The sequence below is a fragment of the Pygoscelis adeliae genome, unplaced genomic scaffold (assembly GCF_000699105.1).
Source record: "Pygoscelis adeliae isolate BGI_AS28 unplaced genomic scaffold, ASM69910v1 Scaffold45, whole genome shotgun sequence".
In the NCBI taxonomy this organism is placed as follows: Eukaryota; Metazoa; Chordata; class Aves; order Sphenisciformes; family Spheniscidae; genus Pygoscelis; species Pygoscelis adeliae.
In genome coordinates, this window is record NW_008825114.1 from 14,701,666 (window position 1) to 14,725,668 (window position 24,003).

The following is a 24,003-nucleotide window of genomic DNA, read 5'->3' on the forward strand; positions in this document are numbered from 1 at the left end:
GGGGGGGGGGGGGGGGGGGGGGGGAAGGAGTGAGCAAGCAGCTGTGTGGTGCTCAGTTGCCGACTGAGGTTAAACCACAACACTGGTATGTAAGAATATACACCATTGTTCATAAGTTAGTAAATAGCTATCATAATAAGCAACAAAGTTGTCATTACTATGTACTGCGAACAACGGTGTCCAGTTCCAAACTCTTCCTCTTCCATATATCCTGCAAAACAAGCTTCTTCCCGTAAAACAGGCACAGGAAGAAAATATAATTTTCTTATTCTAAGGTCTTAAGACCTTACTGCAGCCTTTCTTTTACTTAAAGAGGGTTTATAAGAAAGATGGGGACAAACTTTTTAGCGGGGCCTGTTGTGACAGGACAAGGGGCAATGGTTTTAAACTAAAAGAGGGTAGATTTAGACTGGACATAAGGAAGAAATTTTTTGTGATGAGGGTGATGAAGCGCTAGAACAGGTTGCCCAGAGAGGCTGTAGCTGCCCCATCCCTGGAAACATTCAAGGTCAGGTTGGCTGGGGCTCTGAGCGACCTGATCTAGTTAAAGATGTCTCTTGCTCATTGCAGGGGGGTTGAACAAGATGATCTTTGGAGGTCCCTTCCAACCCAAACTATTCTATGGTTCTGTAATGAGAATTATAGAATCTACCTCCCTTTTTCATCTTCCATTTCACATAAAAGCTATTTTGGATACTTCATAAAGATATGATGAGAATCCCTGTATTTCTCAAACATAATCTAGTCCCTCTCAGTTCCTTCATGATTTACTGTGATGCCTTACTATCCTCATTGTGATAGAAATATTGAAAATGCTTTGGTAACTCATTCCAAATAGAAGCCAAAATACCTGAAAACACACACAAACACACACAAACACACACGTTTCACACTCCCTGACCTTTTCTTAACATGACTCCTTTCCATTTTTTTCCTCAGCTGTTCTCCACAACTTTCCTGTAGTTCCATCAATGTCTTTCTAACTTCTTTCTTGTAATAATTCTATTTCAATTTGTATGACTTCCTCAGAAGTAACTAAATAATTTTGCAAAGTCCCAGTAAATCAATGAGCAATTCTTCCCTGACAGACAAAACAGTAAGTCCACTTAAATTCTAGAAGTTTAAGAAATTGCATTTTAAGAAATTTAGCATTTTGCTGAACTCCTTTTTTTATATCAGCATTGTTTTTGTTCTATTCCTGAATATTGTTGCCGAACCAAAATATATGTCAATGAATTAAACTATTAAGAATGACAACTATGGTAACACCTGATCAGACACCTGGATGATCCAAGATACGAGCGAAGAAGCACTTGACATCTAAAGAGGAAAGGGAAACCACACACAAGTGCAAAAGAGGTAACTAAGGATTTCAGTGCAGGTGCATCTGTCCCAAGAAGTAAATCACAAACGTTTCCATTTTGAACCATCACTGAGAGACCATCCTTTCAATGTTAATTCATCACAGTCTTAGATATATTGCTACATAGAAAGCAAAGGTCTCAAAAACCCATTTTGCCGAAAACTCTGGCACAGATTCAAAGTAGGGGTGAAAGGTCAGTGCTTCATTAACTGAACCAACTCAATTAAAATTGTAGTTTAATTAAAAAGTCAAGATGATCATAAAAAAACAGGTCATCTGGAGAACATCACTAAAAATCTCAAACATCCTGTGCTTAATTGGCAATAAATTTCTTGATCTGGCCTATTTGAGAAGTAGCAATCCACTGCAAAACATTTTAATACAATTTAATACAACAGACAGAATTCCATCAAATTTAGTCTACACAAAGACAACTTCAAGGTACATCAAAAGGTTGGCATGTGGAGGACAGGTATATGCCTTCCATTCTTCTGGAAAACAAGACTTCCATTCAGATGCTTTAATGTGTCCTCCACAGGAGGCAAGTTTAACAATACCAAAGGGAAAGATCCCACACAGAAGGCCCTGACATTATGTTTTCAGATTTATAACTCAAATTTTAAAAAAACAAACCCAAAACAAAACAACAAAAAACCACCATAAAACCCTTTTTACCAGAAACATTTGAGCATTGCTGTACAAGCAGGGGTTCTACTAAACACGTACCATATTAAACTAATGGTTTTCAAACATACTTCCATGTTTTCTATTCAAAAAAATAACAAGATGACATTGAAGTTCTGGTATACCTCCTATTTCCCTAAAAAGCAGAGAAACTCCAGCAAGCAAATGTTGCAGTTTTACTGCAAACACTAAATTTGGCAAAATGAAAATCCTTTACCTGAAAAGACTGCGTTTGCATTCTCAAAGAGTTACTCTCAAGTGGTGAACTTTGTTCACTGAGTGCTGACAGTGTTCAAAGGAAATAATAATATGGTCTCTGCTTTCCATTGCATATATTTGGAAATAAGTGGTGTCCACCACCTTTCCACCAACATTGCTTAGCTCCGCAGAAAACTGATGTTAAAGAGGGGAAGGCAAGGACTGCAGACCATAATTAGAAACCTTGATCATACAGCAGAAATGTCTCAGCAACATTCACAAATGATTAATAGCTAAGTCAGAGCTTTAGGGGCTTTTTTTTTTTTTTTTCCAGTTTTAGTATTTTCATAGGAACATTATTTTTACACGGTTCTGTTGAGGAACTAGAGACTCACTGACACAATAAAACCAAAACTTTCTGAATCAAAATTTTTACGTCAGTTTGGCATCGTACCATCCTCAGTTGAAGAATTACCCAGAATAACACTGGTAAGAGAAAACATGTATGAAATCTTACGAAAGATAAAACACACAAGTTTCACTAGGTATTTTTGAAAATATAACAGAAAGAGTTTTATAATTCCAGTGCCATTAAAAATTACTCTTACAAAGAACGACTATTACTTTTGTGGCCATTAATATAATGTGGCTTTGCATAGGATACAGATACCCAAAAGAACTACACATTTCCAGAAAGGAAAATATGGCAAAGCCCAAAAACCACCTCTAAAAATACGTGCCACAGGCTTTCCACCCCTATGTTTAAGTTATTATGTATACACCGTCTTGTTGCTTTGTATTCCTTTGAGGGAAAGTAAAGCATTGAGAAAATGTATATTATATTAAAAAAAAAGAATAAAAAAAATTAAAAAGAGGTATATTAACTTTTCCTGTTTTACCCAATTTGAAAAGGGATGGGCTGTAACACTCTCACAAGTATGTATGGCCTTCCAAAACAATACAACAAAAGCAGTATTTGAAACAAATTCCAAAGCCATAAAAAATTCATAAACACCGTTTATAAACTGAGAGCAGAGGAGGAGGTGTGACCAAGTTAATAAAATGGAAATCTACTTCAGAAAAGCTCTCTAGTTGCTGCAATGTGATTGCAAGAGTAACCTGCAGTGAAAGGAAGCGGTTCTAGCCCCACCAGACAGAAGCCCATGTTAGAATCACACTTACTGCACAGCTCCAAAACTCTCTGCTCAGAGAAGGCCAGCTGGAGAAACTAAATCACTTTCTTTCTCTGAGACTGGTTTCACCATGTCGTGATTGATTCATCAGTGAGAAGTCTGTGGCAGCATGTATCCTGGCTTCCTAGACTATGTCTGGCTGTATAGAAGACCTACGGAACCTAGATTCCAGCACTAAAATTCAGAATCATAAAAAAAATAAATAGTAATTCTACCCTTTTAAGCAGCATCTGTTCCTAAAAACACTGCCGTCTACGTTGCATGTTTTAATTAAATTCCAAGTAATTTCTTTGTACTTTTTAATTCTTTCAGAGACTTACAGACCTGCATGATCGTGGTTTCTGAAACTTACTAATAATGCAGTTCAAATGGGTAGCTACCCTTCTTGTCATTAAAAACAACACAGATTTTCTATGACAACGACAGGAAAGTTAAAAGTAAGCAAGCACCAAATACATTTTTTGCTGCTTTGAAAATGCAATTTAGTAGCTGAAAACAAAAGACTTGAGATCAGCCTTCCTATCAATGACCTTAGTCAAAAACGCACTGAAAGGCCACAAAGTACTGTTTAGGAACTCGCACTTGCCATGACAAAAAGCAAGGTGTAATTTAAAGTCAATGTACATAGCAATAAAAACAAAGGAAAGAAGAATATTCACCACTAACTTGACTGAATAATATCATTTTCCAATCAGATATAACTTTGCATCTTGGGAGGAAAATTTTCATGTAAGCCACATTTAAAACCCATAAAACTAGGAAGCAATCTTAAAAAGGTTTTTTTGTTGTTGTTGTGAAAATTAAACAGTTAACAGTAAGCAGGTAAAGTTGTCTATCTCCATTACACACTCCTCCTAATTTTTTTGGTTGTTTGGGTGGGTTTTTTTGTTTGTTTGGCTGGTTGGGTTTGCTTTTTTACATTTTCTCTATCGTCAACTAAATGTACACCCAGAGATCCCAATTTATTTTGATGCATATGAAGCACTGTGGCTTACACAGTGAACTACTTTAGCTTTTTAAAAACTGAGTAATCCTCCTCAGTGTATGCTGAAGTATTAAGCTGAGGAGGTAAAATTAACTCTCAGCTGCAGGGCCAAAGTACAAGGCTACTGTGAAGGTCACTTCCACAGAAGCTGAACAGCAGTTCCTGTATGTAAACTTGTTTTCCATGGCTCCTGTGTCAGTGTGTATGGACCCGACACAGAGCCCCATTCTGTGTGGCCATGGATGGCTTTCCATCCGTACCCTCTAGGGAGAGCTTAAATACCTTAGATAATCTATCATTTCATTCCAAGTACAGGCAAGTTTTCCGTAATACTAAAAACCTTTCAGGTAGCATTCAAATTTCAAAGCTTTATTTAGAATTAATTTCTGGATTTCAGAAGTGTACATCTTTACATCATGTAGCCACAAAACCACCTTTCTCCCCACCCCCAAGAATTTGTTTCAACTATATATTTTAGACTTTTGGCCATTTTTTTCCATAGCGTATGACAGTATTTGGCATCTTCTCCAGCAGAGAGTGAATATCCCTGCTATAAAGAGCTCCCGCCATATTACAAACAAGGCTGAGGTCAGATCAAACCGCTGTAGAGGCTGGTCATCCAGTCAATATGAAAATAGCCGATGCAAACCTCAAATTATGGCTCTCATAGCAAATGTGTCTTGATCCCTTCCTGTGACAATCTTTTGAGACACATATAAAATGGAAAAAAAACCAGTTCAGGAGGAAACAATGTTAAGTATGCACTACGAGGGTCAACAGACTTACTATATGTTTATTTTCTTTTAAATATAAATCATTATCACACATGGCAAAAGGAACCCTTCAAGAGTAGTAAAATATTTAACTTAGGTTATTCTGTACAAACAAGCATGATAGTCCTTATTACATCGCAATTGCTGGTGACTAGAATTACAATGCTGATTAGGAAAAGGAGATAAAACCACTTTCTTCAAAAAGCTTTGTGATGATGCACACTGGACAGTAAGAAATTGAGAAGAAATTCTAATGGCTATAGAAAACAATTTAACAATACCCTTTCTTTTAATCTCAACTTTTGTATCCTTATGCTGTGCATTTTACAACCTCCCTTACCTATCCTTTTGTTTTGTTTTTTTTTAATTAGAAGTTTTGCAAGAGCTATTTCCCTCCAATCAAAATACGAATGTATTACATTTCAGATCATATTATGCTACACCCCCTTTAGGCAACTAGGGAAATGCTGAATGATAAAAATAGGTAGTAAGACATGTTTGTGCTTTGAACTCCTCCATGCCCTCTTCCTTACCACTTTTAGGTTAACTCTTGACCCGTCAAGTCACAATGACTGTTAAGGTTGATTCAAACACACAGTGGGTGAAAAATTCCTGCAGACTACAGTGAGGTTTGAATAAAATGCTTACATGTTAGTCCCAATCTAAGACAGCTTCAGGTGGCAGTGCTGCCAAAAGCAGCAGTCCCACCTTCATCCATCCCCAACTGTTTGTTCTTGTTTACTTGGTACTTTTTCTTATATCAGCAACACCATCAGTTCAGTTACATCAATCAGATAAGGCAACTGATCTAGATTAAAACAACTGGTTTTTTCACGTCCCAGAAAGAAAAGCTATCTGTAGAAGATTGTCTGGGTACAACTCTCCCTCACCACTTAACATCATTAATGCATATGCTGCTGCTAGTAACATGTAAAATGACAAATTTTGCTCTGTTTGATAACTAAGTGCATGCTGTTGTGCATCTCCTGTGTCATTATGAAGAATATATCCAACCAGCAAGAAAAGGCAGATTTTTTTTTTTTTTTTGCATCACTTTACTTTGGTATTCAAGCATTGCCACGCTGTGAATTCCAAGTATACTAACCTCAGGAAAAGCCTCTTGAAAAAAGTTAAAGACAGAAAGAAAGTAAGGGTGATTTTAGTTAGTATTATGTTGTTGAGAATTTCATGGCGTGTGGTACAACCTACTAAATAGGTATATACAGGCACCCAAGGGCATCTGAAAGTTTGTGAGAACTTACTGCTGAGAATTACTGCACCTAAATCAACAATACTACACAGTTAATTACAGTTATTTACCAACATAAACATCTGCAGTATCATTACCTATTTTATAATAATTTGTACATCCTAGAATTACATGCATACCTAGATAAACTGACATGTACAAAGTCAACTAGTAAGAAATTAACTACTTAGAGAAGCCTAGAAGTACCTTCAGCTTTAGCAGACATGACCATAAATAATGATGAGGCTGCTACATTCTCACTAGTTGTGAGGACTATAAGATATTAAAAAAATACTTTAAAAGTTCCATTAATATTTTTAACCATATTTTGATATGGACCCACGGAGAATGCAAGGATGTAAAATCAACAACACTGCACCCTCAAATTGCTATTCAGCAATGTAAAGCACTAAGCATCAATGTGCTGCAAGTTATTTACATGCTGATGTGCTTTGCTAGTTCAGTGTGGAAATATATAAAATATGAACAGATGTGCCATGCAAAACCCTAAATTTGGGATTAAAGTTAAGGATTCATTATTCCTTAAGTCACTAAATATAAATCCACACACAAGCACTACCCCTCCCCTCTCTGACTGCCTTTGAAGAAAGTTTGGATACAATTAAATTCTTCATAGGCAGGAGATTAAAGAAAAGCAAAAAAGAATAAAATTAAAGAGCAAATATAAGCTGTTTTCAAAACAAACTATGGCATTTCTCCAGGTTATTTATTTTATCCTAATTGAAAGGTTCTTTTTTTTTTTTAATAACGCTTCCCTTCTGATTTGTGGTCATTGCTCACTATTGAGTTACTAGACTTGGTGAATCTACTAGGTTAAAAGCCATCAAAACTACCCACTTTAAAATGCCACATCTTTTTAATATTTAAAATGACAGACTAGCACTGACTGTGTTATAATTAGAGTGATATATACTTCAACACAATATGTATGCAAGTTGTGTTTGGAGCAGTTTCTTAAATGACAATGTCTCTATGCTATAGATGTGGCACCTTTAAATAATCAATTTAATTCAAAGCAGTCCTGGGAAGGATTCATTCACTTACCCGTATCCAGCTGTTGGCCTTCAATTCCACAGGGTTCTGTGGTTCACTGCTGTATAGACAACACAAGCACCACATCAGAGTCTTCTGGCTTTCATCTGCAGGAAGAAAAGCAAATAAGGATACATTTAGAGAAAAAAAAAAGAAAAATCAAAACACAGACAGAATTACACACAACAATCCCTACCCATCCACAAAACTAAAGCCCTAAATATCTGTCTCAACTCACAATGCTTCTATTCTACCAGATTCACACCACACATTTAATGTTATTCATATGTAGTTCTTATGTAATCATTTCTTTCAATAGCAATGTAAAAGGTATCAGAGAGTTCAAAATCTATACAATATTTAAATGGTCTTAAGAAACATGCATGACCTAGTGATTCATTTACATAAATAATACTTGAAGCTATCATCAAGGAACTTTCAATTCAGTATCTAAATAATATCATTAATAATAAACAATAATCAACAGTAGTAAAATCGTTATTACGTTATGTCCAAAGCTTGCACAAGTAAAGGACGCCCACTTCTGAAAAAGTTAAGTTCATGAAGTATGAAATAATTCATAACAAGAATGTAAAACATCAAGTTTTCTATTAGAATATATTAAGATTCTCCATGTTTCAGGAAAATGACATTTCTGCAGACAGCAGAATAGCTAAATGCTGATGGAAAAAAATCCTATTGTGATTTTCTGTTCAGGATCAGATCAGGTTTTACTTAATTCTAACCCACTGTTGGAAATTAGTTGCCTTGTCTAAAAACCTACTATACTGAGCACTACTGTCACTGCTCAGATGCACAGATATTATTATAGAGGAGCTGATTATTTGGACTAAGCAGTTGAAGAGCCATTTAACTAATTTTCAATAGGCTTTTTTTTTTTAAATGTTCCTTGGCAGATACCAAGAGCCGCTACACTGAATTTCATCCCAGAATAAAACTGCATGATTGTAATAAAAATTATGAAAACTGGATGCGGTATTGTAGCTCTGATATAATATTCACCTAGTAAGCAATATTATTCTTGTTAAAAATAATACAAACAAGTAATACCACATGAGTTTTAGAAATTGTATTAGGAGACAATTTGATTGTCAAGCTCAACAAGCGATTTCTTTTGTTTTCTGTGTATTTGTTATCCAGGATGTAATAAACAGTATTATTTAAAAGTGCTTTGTTGGCAAAGCCTGAAGAAAAAATAAAAGCTCCATTAAGTAATGCCTGTATTTTCACCAGGTGATCAGAGAAGTTAATATTGATTTAAACCAGTATTCCTCAATAAATGTCCAACACGCCTGTAGGCCATTACTGGCCTCCCACTGACTAACATCTCTGCACAGAAATGGTTTCTCAAACATACACATTTAACTGACTACAGTTTGGGGTATTCTGCCATTGTGTGTTTGGGGATTTTTTTTTTTTTAATATGGATTTTTATAAGGATAATGATTTCCTAGGTTGTTTAAGATTGGAGTTAAAGGAGACATCTTGCATACTGCTCAGCAGAAATTCAAAGTATCCTTATACTTTGGTTGTAACTATATCCAACTAGCATTCAGACATCAGCACTAAGAGGCAACTCTATCTCCTTTGAAAAACATTTCACCTAAACTCTGACATGAAACTATATGGGGGGAAAAATAAACAAATACTGTTTTATTTGTTTAAACTACTAAATGATAGCCATTTGTTTCTCAGAAAATGAAGATTTTAAACATTGTTAGTTACTAGTACTAAAATATTGTCTGTTTATAAAGTCTGGCTTTTGAGCTAATTTTCAGTTATATGAATTATATTTTTTAAAAAGTCAAACTATACAGAAAGAGACCAGGGTGTGGGGGGGTGGGGGGGTGGGGGGTCAAGTCCAAATCACCCATCCCGAACAAAGTAAACATAGTTGATGTGTTCCTTCTTTTGACTCATCCTATTTATACTGTATATCTACAGTATGCCATTAAGTCATTTTATTTAAGTTATGGTTTTCTTTTGACCTAAAAAAATAAAGCAAAGAGGTGAAAAAAATGCATGTAACTGCTTAATTAGACTTCTGGATGAGAAGACTTTTTGCTACACATGACGACTTGCTGCATACTATAAAGTAAATTGCATATATTGTTGCCTGTCAGAAATGTAAATCAGTATGATGAAAGCTAAAGTGACGAAAACAAAGCTTAGATAAATGATATACTGGCGCACTTTGCCAGCATAATGAGGTTACACAGATTTAGCCAGATACATTCAAACCTCAACCTAAGTGAAAACAACTTATATTGGTGTCATAGCTATGCCAACAGTTCCCAACAAATAAGGGACTTGTACAGATTCACAATTTTCACAGTCAAAATTACTTTTTGGCTACAACCAAAACCGAAGTAGCCTCCCTGTGAAAAGTAGGAAAAGGATCCATACAGTTCTCTTGCTGAAGTACCCAATGACACTGAGGGCCACGCTCAAGTTCACCGTTTTCTTTTCACAACTGCTTTGGAACTGGGGATGAAAGATGGGAAGATTAAGAATAAGAGGGGACAGATCTTAAAATAATTATGGCAGCTGCAAAAGATAATCGCATCAAAAGACCAAACAGAGAGAGCCACAGAAAACTTACTGGCGGGCTTTTTCCTCCCATTTTTCTAGTAACTGTGATCGCCGTGGAAAACATACCATCATGGTATGCACTGAAAACCATTATCAGGATATCAACAAAGGCATTTGATCTTCTTATGGCATGAGAGAATGCTCACTACTCAAATAAATACCCAATTAATACATCCAGAGGAACAGTAACTCAAAGTTGGAAATTATATCCCAAAAAAGGTCACCAACTATCTACTGGACTTCTTAAGTAGGTTAATGTTGTAATTCCAACTAAAGGAATGAAAATTTTCTGTAGGAAATTTAAGACAGCTTGGAAGCTGTTTTGTAAAAAATAAAAAAAACCAACAAAAGCAAGCAAACAAACAGAGAAGCCCAAACCTTTATGATGAATCAGATTGCACTTCTTCCCGGCCAGTCTCACATCAAAAATTAAAAAAAAAAAAGAAAAAGGAAAAAAAGGCAATGTTTTTCTCATAACACAGTGTGGTCTCAATCATCCTATGGTACAGTCAGTTTATAAATACCCTGTCATGAACAGGGCCAGATGCAAGGAACTAATAAGAAACCCCTAATCTTACAGCCAGAAATATTCTTTTAGAGCTTGTTGTAAAATTTGAATTAGATCAGAAAATGTTGATTAGCTAAAACTGAACTTTCTGTGGAAATGAATGTATACATAAGCATGCATGCTCACACACATATACTGATATACAGAGCCACCAAGAAATTCCCCAGCATTTATAGTATTAGTTTGGGATTCAAGACATTTGGGCTCAAAACTCAAACCAGGAGGGTCCTACTGAGAAGATAATCCCCTAGCCCACAGAAAAAACATTGGAATTCCTTACCAAGACTGAATTCCTCATGTATCCCTTGTGGTTTAGGACCACAAGTACAGCCATGAGATTTTCTTCGGTCGTGCTTCCTTCACATTAGCGTTCTAAATAAGGCTAACTTGGTCACCTCCTGCTCAGGAGTGTTTATGAGGAGATTATTTTCCCTTGGAGACCACGCTTCCTGCACTGAGCGGTCAGCCATGTCAGCTTCCAGCACCAACAGGCATTCATCTAAGGTGATAGGTATTGTGGTTTGGACATGATGCAGAAGTATAATGTTTTTCCTCCTCCATTTATTAGTATGAAAGACTGAATTGAACAAAATTAGTTCCTTCTACTGTGAGGGTGGCCTGGTCTCAGACACATGCCTGAATGAGCTATTTATCCAAATGAGAAATTACATAAAACCCACTTGAGAGTCAGCATCTGCTATAGCCAGCACTATCTTAAAGAATATCTTCAGAACTAGTGCCAAACAAAAGGAAAATCTGTTGAACCTAAAATGCCAGCAGTCCAAAGAGCACTCAGGTGGCTCTAAAAAGAGGAAGTGGTGGAAATGTATAAGCAGACATCTTCAGGTCTATTGATGTCAGAAAATCTCCTTGACTCATCTTTAAGCATTAAAGTGAAGGATTCCATTTTGAGCAAGGGAAGTTCTCTGAATTGGCTTGCTTGCAACTTTGAGACCAAAAACCCCCTGTAGTAAAACTCCATTCTCTTGCAATCTTCAGAGGTAATGATCAACTTGCAGAAAAAGCGCTTTTCTTGCTTTAGAAAATGCTGAGGGATCCCAAAGAAGAGGAAAGAAGTAGAGGAGACCAAGAACGTATTGCTGGGATTGTTACGAAAAGGAGTCAAAAGCAGAAAGATGGCTTTCAACTTGGATGAAAAATATAGATGAAGCTACTTTCTGTACCACAGTATATCATCAGCTTAGAAAAACTGGTGGTCTAAAGACTGGTATATTCCAAACAAAAACTTTGAAAGAAAAGCATGTGTGTAATTGTAAACATCAACAGTTATCAACATTCTCAAAAACTGAAACTGATTAAAAAGGGAACCTCTCCATTGTAAAAATAAGTCTGTAAAGTATGAAAAGGCTTTTCTCAAAAGGTGCCACAAAAGCACACGTTTGCTGCTCTGCAAAAGTGATCTATGTTTAAATCTATGGTTCCTTCCCAAATTTTCCTTTCAGAGGGAAGTTCTGACGTAACACACATCTACCATGTGTTTTGCAGACAAGTTCATTCTGCCTGTGCTTGGAGCTGACTAGAAGAAGATAAAGCCAAACCAGAAGACATATGATCACTTTAGCATAATGCTGTGCTTGACTTAATAAGCCCTTCCAGGTGAACACAAAAATTGTCCTTTCCTGTATTTCCCCAAAAGGAAGCGTAAAGCAGAAGAGACAAAATGTGACTTTTTTTTTTTGTAGTTTTAATAGTAGCAGAAGGCTGGCAAAAGATTATTTTAAGGGGCTCACAGAGAAGCTCAGAATTAGTTTTCTGCTTAAAAGTAGATCCCAAGTCATTTATCAACATATCAACATCTCAATTCCTGAAAAATGTACTGGAACTGCTGGTAAGGTAGCACAAGTAGTGTTTCCTCCCTCCCTGTTTTCCTGTCCCAAATTTCTTTTCTCTCCTTTATTCTCACCTACACACATATACATTACCAGTAAGAGGCTTTTGGTTTTTCATATGCTTTTTTCCTATGTCCTCACTTCACTGTTTTGCTTTTGATTCTAAGTGCATTTTCACTAGTTTACAAGATGGGGAAAACACACATTCAGAATAAACTCAGTAAAAACAAACACAATCATAACTTAGTAGAGCTTTACACTAATAAAAAACCAAACCAAGTATCACAGAAATTAATTCTTGTATATTAGCATATATACTATTCTGATGTATAACTGGAAGAAACTTCTGTTGAAAGTAATCTGAAACACTAGATTTTGTACATTTTGAGAAACTAACAAAAATGTAATTAATACAACAAGAAAGTAAGAAAAACGGAAATCATGACGCACATAAACTCTCACTGGGTTTAAAACCTACTGCTCCCAAATCAAGATTCTGCAACTAATCCATGAAATTAATTAGCTCCAAAAGTAAATTTAAGATTTCTCAATGCCACATATTTTTAAAAACTTGGCTAACCTTTTCATCTCAAAATTTACTTAAGTAAAAAAGGATGTTCTGGTTTTGTGTAAAAAAAAAAAAATTAAAGTATATAACAAATTGTATTTTCCTAATTCGTGTAAAATAAAGTTTATGGAACTACTGCAGAAGTATCATTACACATTCTTACCATATCCTATAACAAAAGGATTCCAACAAAGCCTTCCTAGAAGCTGGCCAATTAGAGGGAACTGCTGTATTGCTACAATTGAATCCTGTTGAAACATAAAAACAAACAAAAAGATAATAAATATACTGCACATCAAAAGTAGGTTAGAAGAACTGTTAATGATACAGATTGTTGTAAATTACAGTCCCAATGGTTTTGCTGTGAAATGCTCTGGAAGCAAAACACCTGCAGGTATGTAATAAAAGCAGAACTTCCTGGAATTGGCTATTATGTCATAATTCAAATAAGTTAAAGCTTAAGTAAGTAATTTCCTCAACCTAATACTTAATTATGGGAGAAAATGTGTTCATTTGCCTCGCATCCAGTAATCAGAAAACAGTATTAGTAACCAAGATTTCATTATAATAAAAGCACAATTAAACTAGATTTTTGTTGATCCTCATTGCTTTAATATACTGTCTCTCAGAGTTTCTGAAGAAATGAATACCTACTATGGCATAAAACTAACTATCTTTCTATTACTTTCGCTTGCTTTCTTTAAATTAACTTACGTAATGACTAGCCAGTAACAAACTGCAATTTAACTTTTAACCAAATAGAAAGCAGCTTCACTATAAAAATAGTAGACAATGTAGTTTATATACAATTCTGTGTAATCAGTCTTATTTTTCCATTTTTGCAGCTTTACTATCTAATAAATGAAGGCTTTTAAAAACGGTGCTGTGCTGAGATAACATGCAAGTAGCAGGAACGATAACCATCTCCTGCTGCTGCAATAAATTCCTTACATTTGTCTCACGTTTGGGGCTAGCCCTAGACTTTCTGGGGCCATATTCACAAGGTCCATTTCAGGCCAAGCCTCAGATTATTTGAAATAGCAACATTAAAAATAGATATTCCCCCCCCTTAAGAAAACGACATATATAAATATGGGAAAAAACACCACTCCCCAAAAATCTTTTATTTAAAAGTTAAATTCAGTTAAAAAAAAATAACAACTCTTCAGATAAGAATAATATTTAAAAAGAAGTACTTCCGTTAGAAGTCAGCCTCATGCCATAATGCAATATTTCTAAAGCTAATTATACTGACTACACATACTGAAAAAGCCATGCTCAGAAAAACATATACACAACTAAACATATAAACAACTAAACTTACTTTTAAAAAAAGCACTCTAGTGAGTGCAGACACTAATTACTAAACAGAACAGCCAGCAGCATATGCCAATGATCTGACCATGCTGCCAGAATTCACTATGTGTGCCACAACACTGGGGTTAACGTGTCAACAGACTCTCCAAGATTTAAAGGATCAGTTACAGTTTTACATGTTAAGGCCTTTAAATAATCCAATTTATGACCTGACAACCAGAATCAAATTCTTGTTTATTTTAAAGAGTTTTTTAAAGAGGCTAGAGCATTGGCTGGGAAATCTCACGTGACAACAACCAATCAAGAAGAAAAAGCTCCTTTCACAATAAATCAGGGAAACAGAAAGCACACTCCTGTTTGCATTACCTGTGACTGTTTCCCCAATTTGCCTCTCTGATCCAGCAATACGTTAGGTCAGTAACACAAACCTCTTTGCTACTGTTAGCTTCTAGTTTCGTCAAAACATGGTGCAGATTGTTTCCGAGGGTGTCTTCAAAACAGGTCACTCTTCCTTTTAAAGTCACTTACCATATGTTTTAAAGTTTCATAAATCTGATGTAGAAACTCCTGGAGCCGGGGCAAGTGAAGGCACACATCCTTCTGGGATTCCAAGGTGGTGGCTTGACCCCATTCAATAGCTTTATCCAACCAATATTCAAAGTTCAGTTTGGGCACCGTAGTGTCCTGGGCCATTCCACAATCCTGAAAAAAAGATTGTAACTCCACTTCAGGCAGCATTAAACACTGGCTTCAAACCAAGAATGAAAACGGGAAGAAGGATTTCTGCTAACTTTTTTTGTGTTCAGATGTGAATGGGGGTGTGGGGGGTATCTTTGTATTTACATCTCATAAGGGTGCCAATTTTCTTTGTAGTACTAAGAAGGTAAAACAATAACCCCATTGTGACAAAGTAGCAAAAGGGGCAGAGTAATCAGTAAATTACCTTAGAATGTACCACCCAGATGTATCTCAGGCTTTTATTATCTGAATTTGTCGTCACCAACATTTCACTCAAAGAATATTAGAATAATATGTGCATTTATTTAGAATGCTTTGCATGATGAAAAGCTGAAAATGACCATTTCAAGATAAATGAAAGCATTAAAATAAGGCTCAGTCAAAACAAAAGGGGTTAGGGGGCCTTCGCTTGTTGTAAGTTCTACATTTGTAATTGATCATTAGTTTTAAGTGCAAAAAGAGTATTCTCCTTAAAGGAAACTAATACATTTAGTATTTCAGCTCTGTTTTTCTTTGTATCATTATACAAAGGAGAGGGAAAAAATATGACCACATACAGCTTTACATATAACTCAGTTATGAATAAAAGTTGTACCATATAGAACCTATATCCAATGGCATACTTCGCTGTAAAAACTGGGTCTTTGAGAGATAAGCATTATTGCCAAGCCAGAATGTTGAAATCTAACCGAACTGCCCCAGTAAAAGACACACACACAAAAAAAAACAAAACCCACTTTTTTTCTGCTTTGCTATTGCATTTTTTGTTGGCAGAAGGACAGAGAATAGCACAGCAGGCACTACAACAACCTTTAAATCTCTCTGAAAGAAACACCTCATAGGCTGAAAGAGCAAACGAGCTCTTGCAGCCATTCAATCATTGTTCTTTCTGTCAAGACTGTAAAAGACAACTGTCAATTAACACAAATGTGGTGGCAGTTTTCAGAAATGAACTGTTGCCCATTTGGAGACAAATTCAGACACTCATAGAAGCAACAGAAATCGGCGAATATTTATCTTTGTAAGCTACAGACCAAAAGAACCTGAGCAGCAGCCCTGCAAATCAAGCTTGCTTTATAAAGCTAACCCTTACAATCACATCACTTATATAGCATGCTAATCTGAGACAGATAAAAATCTGAAGATCATTAATAAACTTGTTTAATTTCTACGAGTAATAAATAAATACCCCATAGTGAATCACAACTATTATTTGACTTTGGATCCTGTCCAGAAAAAAAAAGTAAGATAAAGCTGTTGGTTTGCCAGAGTTCAATGTGTATTTGCCCTAAACATGTTCAAAGTAATACAAGCAAAGCCAATGCTTTTGTGTTCTTTATTACACTCCCGTTTCTACCTGCAACTGCTGCTGTCAGCAGAACTCTAAACGGACCTGTGCAGTGCCAACATCTTACTGATCTTCTACACATATCAAAAACGGGCTACAAGACTTCATCACCACAGCTCTCAGAAATGACATAAGTCAAACACCCAGCAGCAATTAGCCATCAAACACTCTTATCATCACAGGGACGTAACAAAGACTTTAAGAACAAATTAAACCCAGGAACTGAATTTACAGATCTGAGTAAATTAATAAGCCTGTTTGATGCTCCCAGGTAAGATTAATCCTACCAAATAACTGAAAAATCAGTCCCCTAACAAAATGGCTCCTGAAAGTTTAAGGGAAAAAAAGGGAAGGGAAAGAAAAAAAGAACCAAAGACAGTCCAGCATTTTGGGGACTGTCACATAAGTTGACTACGTATTAACAGAAGATTCAAGGTAAGCAAATCAGCAGGCCTATCTCCTACACCAGGTACCTGTAACTACTATTCCAGTATGCAGAATGGCACAGCAATCACAGGGTGAGGATGGTCTTTTTCCAGAAGTCTGAAATCCTAGCTCCACAGTAAGGAAAGTGTTTTATCTCCCTTCTTAATTACAGCTAAATAAACCGGATTGCTGGTCCAGAGAGACTCCTTAGCAACTCCTTAGCTGGTCAAGAACCATTGCCTTACAGAAAAAACTGTCAAAGACCGAGATATACATTCTTGTTTAACTACAACAAAAAAAAGTCAAAAAGGAGAACATCAGCACAAATCATAAAAGAAAGCAAATCTTAAAAGTATATCTATTCTATATGCTGCTAACTGCAAGTATGCATTTTTTACAGTGTCCGATAGTTAATTCCCTTAAGATACCTGTCCTGTGTATCTTGGATATGAGCTGTCTCATCATCAGACTTGTCACAGAAATAAACCTGTCTTTTCTTCACCAAGAAAACAAAGTAAGTTCTGCAAGTTCAAAATCCTCACCTGAAATGCAGTGTATTTTCCACAGTTGTCTTGTTGTATGAAAGCATAAGCAAAGGACTTGACCAAAAAAGACCCAACTACACATTCTAGAGTTCAGAGCCTATCTTCAGAAGGATCAATCCTCAACTTTCTCGTTTCACATCATTTTCTGCATCTCACACGTCTCCTAAAACAGAGTTCAGAAATTTTAGCTGCCATCTAATGCTCATTCATTGACAAGTTTACAGGCAAAAATGGAGGAGTCAGTACTCCGTCCCATTTCTAAAGTGGATTGAGAGACAAATAAATGTATTTTCTGTGCAACTGATTTTCTGAAACTGCTCAAAATACTATAATACCAGAAATAAGGAAGAATATGACTAAGAGAACAGGTAATCCACAGTGCGTATCTGTAATAAACTGTGGTATATACACTGAAAAAAAATGGGAAATAAACCATTAAGAGTGACATGAATAACAATCTTTGTTTGCATGCTTTTTGGGGGAGGAGGCAAGGTTGAGCACTTCTGTAAAGCTTTATACAAGAACTACTCTTGCCAATTCAACAATAGCAGAATCCCTTATAGCAACTATTAGGAACTGAATGTAGATTTTCAAAAATTATCATCACAAAAAATCTGTAAGTGCTAAAAATATTGCTATTATCTGTTTTGGGATACAATCAATTCACATTCTTATAAAACTTATCCTGAGATCTACAGAAGAGTATATTAAAGTGGCATTTCCAAGAATTGCTGCATTGTTCATATAGGCCATTGGCCCTTGTTTAGTATTTAGTATGTGCTTCAATTCATCCTTGATCAAGAACATGCTTAATTTAATATGCACTAATATTTTGCTGCGTCGCAACACTGCTTATGCCACACTAAAAGAAAACCAGAAAAAAAAGATTATCCCAAACACCTGTTCTATTTGCAATAGCATGATTTTTAAGCTGTACTTATATGTTTGCTTTCTTTAGAAGCCACCAATAAAACAGCTATGTTATTGATTGTTTATTTTAACTATAGCATCTAGTCCTGAAAAGAGCAATTTTATTAATATAGCTTACTTTTGTCTTCACCTCAACATTACTGGAAAGCATACAGTAAAATTACTGAATGTATAAATAACACAATTAAAAAGAAAACATAACATACCAAACCTGACACACAGATTTAATCTCAAAAACTGTCACAGGATACATAGTTTATTAAGAAGAGAAATATGAAACTATTAGTTAATTAAAAGTAATTTAAACATTCAGATCCCAGTAAGACACAGAACATATTAAAAGACCTACAGAAATTATAGATAATAAAGACTTGATTAATAGTTTGACTTGTCATACTGTCAAGAATATTCCTAAAGTCTCTTTCAGGTTCATTTTCACTCTCTTCAGTTAATTGGGACTTCTTTTATTTCAGCTGCCAAGAATCAAAAACTGCTTCTTATTTATGACTATTTACTCCACAATACGAGAAATTCAGGAGCTGAATTTACTGTTAATCACCTTAAAACATCCTTTACTTCTAGAAAGAAGGGGAATAAATAGTCTTTAGTCCTCCTCTCTCAGAACTCCCCAGTCAAACCTTTCTGGGCTTGTACTTTCAAGCCCAGGGAACCCTGTGGAGTTCAGGCATGAGGGTACATGTTCTATCTTTCAGAAGCTGAAGGCAGCATTTCTAACAAGGAATGGATTAGCTTTATTCTGTCAAGTGAGCTATCTGGATTAGTGTCTGAAATGTAACACTTCAGTCAGTAACTTTTGTTACCAGCTCTTAAGGCAAAGCCCTACAGTATACCAGGGCACTCCACTTAACAACAGTTACTGCTACAGCCTCCAGAACACACACATACAAACACCACACTGCCACAGTCTTCCACCTTAAGACATACCTGACTACTCCTCATCTGTGATAGACAGTGAACTATTTGCAAGGGTAGAAGACACACCAACAAAGTTTTCAGAAAACGTCTCACAACTTCCTTATCTATAGTCTGAAAATGAAATATTTGTGCATTCAGCACATAAGGCAGTAAAAGAATGAAGATTTTTTTTCTCTAGAAATGTAGAAATAAAATCTCTTTAAGTAAAACCATAAAAAGAGAAAAATCACGCAAAAGCAAAGTAACTTCTTTACTATTACAAACTCTGAAACTCAGGACTCGACTATAGTAAAAAGGGAATATGCAGTTGCTAAAACATTACAGCCCCTCAGAAAGAATTTGTCAATCATAGAAAATTCAGTAACAAACTTTCATAGCTTTCAATGTCTCCAAATCTGGCTTTAATAGATTGCCAAAAATTACTACTAAACTTTTATTACTTAGTTTGTCTTTAATCTTGTAAATTCAGCTGTTATTTTTAAATAAATAAAAGCATTTCAAGTGGAAGGATCTTTGAGATACCATTAAGGTACAATATTGCCTTATGTCACAGCATTCCAAATAAATGTGACAAAAACTTGCATTCAAGGTATAAAGCTCTCATTTGTGTACTTTTCCTTGAACCAGGGATAAGTTGCTCCATGCTCCAAATGAACACTTCACTTTCCATTACTCCATCTCCTCTCTCAAATCTTGCCCATCAGCAACCTCAGCTTGTGAGGGAAAAACAAAACAAGAAAACAGCTAAAATACTTATATGACATCAGAGTCCAAAGGCCCCAAGCAGAACAGGTCACCACTGAGCTAACAGAACACATAAACATACATTCCAAATTCCAAACTATTTTTAGGGTTATTAACACAGAAGCAGTAGAACAGTCCTTTTGTGCATGTTTATTACTCTAACAGATATTAGGAGACTAACACTAGGAATTAGGAGACTAGGTATCAGGCAAGCACTTCAGTATATTATATAATCAAAAGATACCATGATTTTGACTCCTTAGTTAATCACCCTTGACTCGATTATGATACAGCATGGTTGATACACTAATAGAGGAGAAGACGACAATTAACTGTTTCGATGTTTCAGAGATGATGATAATCATGTCACAAATTTACTATCTAATGGATGATATTTTGAGGTTATGCCGAAAGAAAAAAAAGTAGCAGATATCCAGAACATAGATACTACTTTCTCATTTCTTATTTCTTTACATAAAATGTCTATTAGGTTCTTTCACCTTGTTCCCACAAGTATATTTTTCATCATCACTCCAACAACTCTCCTTTTACTTGCCAAGAACAAAAAGAAAATGTAATACATACTTAGTTAGGCAGTAAGATCAAACACGATTTATTTCCTACTTTAAAGAAAACCTATTACTAGCCCTCCAAAAATAAATTCAGAAAAAGTTTATTAGGAAAAAAGTGAATAATTTTTTAGAAACTTCAGAAAGGCCCAAGAGTAGTAAAGACTATGCGAAAATTAAAAATATATATTATTTATTCCTGTCATCTTATTTTTTACAGTGTCCCTTGTTGAGAAATTAGGTTCACAGGCTGGTTTATAGGTTGGTATGAAGTCTAATCTACACTCACTGGCAGTCCAGCAGTCAAGAATAATCTAGAGAACAATTTCCAGCTTGATTCTGGACAGTATGTTTACATCTAGTGTTGATTAGTGTTGATTTTTTATTTAAGAACTTTTCAGATAAGAACAAGTTTGCCTATTCATCTTTGTGCCTACATCCACAGATATTTTACAGCAAGAACAAACCACTATTATAGAAAACTGCCTGTCTATATGCAGACTTTCCAAATTAAAACAAATTGCATGCAAATATATCTTCCTCTGGAAATAAAAACAAAGAACAGAGTTTTGCCAAAAGAAAGGAACAAACATTGCCTAAGCAGCATGCAGCATGCAAAATCTGGTAAACTGAATAACTCTCAAGCAGATGAGTGGCATTATCATTCAAAATTTAGACTAACAATTCTCCCAGAGAAAGTAATTAATTCCTCTATTTTGCTCCTCTGTATTTGTTTCCTCTATTTACTCCGATAATTAGTATTTTAACAGTTGTCAGATCTGCCTTCTGAATTACATTATCAAGTCTCACTGGAAAAAGAGACCAATTTTCATCTTTAAGGGACTGTGGCCACTAACAGGGCTGCTTTCGTGGACAGCATATGTATTAAACCTCTTGCACAGGTTTAATCTGAGTAACATTGCAAACAGCAAAATGATGTTTCCAGTTGCATTCTGTTGCCCTGACGGACTGGAGAAGGCTCAACGCCCTGAGGAAGCATGCATTGCTGGGATTCATACAAGATCTCCCTTTCTAGAACACTCTGAAAACATTACATCTCCCTCTTCCCCCAAAAAGACTATATGATCGTAATAAAGCCTCCTCCTTCCCATTCATCAGGCTACAGGCTTCATGACCAAAAAAATACTATTTGTTAGCCTTCCCTGATAACAGTAACCACTTCACACAAAAATTAATTTTAAAACTTTCTGGTTCTAATGACGGGCTTGTCTTGCAGCAGCAGATCTTCCTTCTGACCTACCCCATTTCAAGAGGCTAAGAATAAAACCTTCTTTAATGGGAAAGGCAGAAATAATATCTCAGCACATCCATCTAACTCTTATCTTTTGCCCAAGGGAACAGTGAAAGATGTGAAAGACATTTAGGAGTAATATTGCTGAATTTTACAGATGTTATCTGTTACCTTTCCATAATGAATCTTAACAAGACAACAAGGCAATTAATTATAACTTCCATATACAAAAGATGCAATTACCAGTCCACAGAAAGGATTACTATGTTTTTAGGCACAAATTGAATACAAAGTCTGATCACAAGCCACTGGAAATCGCTCCTGCAAGAAACGCACCTAGTTAGTTATTAAGACTCCAAGACGACAAGTATTTTTTTTTTTAAAGTTAAATTTAAGAGGAGAAGACAGACCATGAGGTAAAGTACCTTTATATCTCTGGCAGAAGGCTCTATGCAATTCAGCAAAGTACCAAACCATACGATGTCCTAATTTAAAAGAATTTCAAAGTCAGGACTAGCCAGATCAAAATCCACCAAGGCCCACATAAAGCTGTCCATACCACTAGGCAGGGAATCAGATGCATGTACAAAATGGAAATTTGTTTCAAGGCAATAAAGCTAATCCCAGATTTGACCGGTGCACACTGATGTTAAGCAGATCAACATGGCCTTCCAAAACAAAAGCCAGACTTGAAAGAAGCGGGGCTTCTAGCTCACCCTTTAACTCCTTGCTTGTTCTTCCATATCTGAATTGCTTACCTCTCATCAGTACACAGTGATCTGCCACAGAAAGGTAACAACAATATATGACAAAACACAGCAGAAACTAGAAATGACCTACTAGGCACAGTGAATGGAAGCACAAGCAAGTACACATCTTCAATCTTCTAGAAGTGGGGGGGGGGGGGGGGATGAAGCACATCTCCTTTCAACATATTTCCTCAGCAAGACAAAAACTTACATATTTTGTCTTGCACAATCTAAATAGCAAACCTTCCAAGATTATTTTGGTAACACTCAGGTCACTGTAATGTGGCAATCTCTCCTAGTACTTGAGGGATAAAGATTTTTTGGGATAGCTCTAATGAAGATGAATGTTAAAATATTCTTGGGTTTAGTTTGCTGGACTGAGCCTTTTCACTCAGCTCAGTTTGTTTTCAGCTGACTTCTGTGACAACAGCTGCAATAAAGGCCACACAAAGAAAAATGCAGCTAAGAAGACAGTGCAAACAAAGAATAAATGCAACTCTGGAAAGAGGCATTAGGTATGATTCAGCCTCTGAATCTGCAGAGAACTACACGAGACAGAGCTGCTTCTGTAGAATATCTGATAACAAAAATAAAAGTAACATATTTTTACACCACTTTGCAAAAAGTCCAATCATTGCTACCCACCAGTTTAGCTTCACTATGGCTAGTAACATCACACATCAATTGTGCACGGGCCTCCGATATCAGTAAACACTACATAAATTAGACCTCCTTTTGCAGGTTACAGGAAAAGGAACAAAATTCTGATTCTGTTTACATCAGTGGCAAAATTTTTGTTAGTCTCAATGAAGCCTAAATTTCAAGACACTGAGAAGCTTATCTGCATAAGAGCTCACCAAGTCACTACACCAGAGAAGTTAAACCTATTAGCAATAATGGCAAATTCTTGTTAGTTGTAATTTATTGTTTGTACCCCTTCTCCTACCCAATCTGCCAGCTAATGCGTCACTCAGTATCTCGTGGGCTATCTGACACAAACTTTGACTATAAAGTTTTCATTACCCTCTTCTGGCAAATATTATGCCCTCACATAGCTTCATGTAAGCCAAAGCAAAGATGTGAATGAATTATAACTACCTAGACACAGAGTCATTTTTGTACCAAATACAAATCGTACTTTCTCAGTTAAACTTTTATAGCTGGTTATCACTGTCTCCTCCAGCTTAAATCCACTATTAGACATTTTTACTGTAACTTCACATGCCTAAAAGGCTTTCGTCAACCTCTTCTCTACAGAACAACACTTCTGCAGAAAAAAACTGATCTGGGGGTGCTGGCTGACAGCAGGCTCAGTATGAGCCAGCAGTGTGCCCTGGCAGCCAAGAGGGCAA

The 24,003-nt window shown here is 36.0% G+C and overlaps 1 protein-coding gene across 1 annotated transcript in view; it reads right to left on the reverse strand.

The window, feature by feature from the left end:
* FANCC (Fanconi anemia, complementation group C) overlaps positions 1-24,003 on the reverse strand; it is an 84,546-nt gene that overhangs the window by 58,826 nt on the left and 1,717 nt on the right. Inside the window, exons 2-4 of the mRNA XM_009328134.1 lie at positions 14,943-15,116; positions 13,261-13,345; positions 7,511-7,605 (exon numbers count right to left, since the gene is read on the reverse strand). Of these exons, the coding sequence (XP_009326409.1) occupies positions 7,511-7,605; positions 13,261-13,345; positions 14,943-15,107 (345 nt within the window). The 5' untranslated portion in view covers positions 15,108-15,116. The remainder of the gene's footprint in view (positions 1-7,510; positions 7,606-13,260; positions 13,346-14,942; positions 15,117-24,003) is intronic.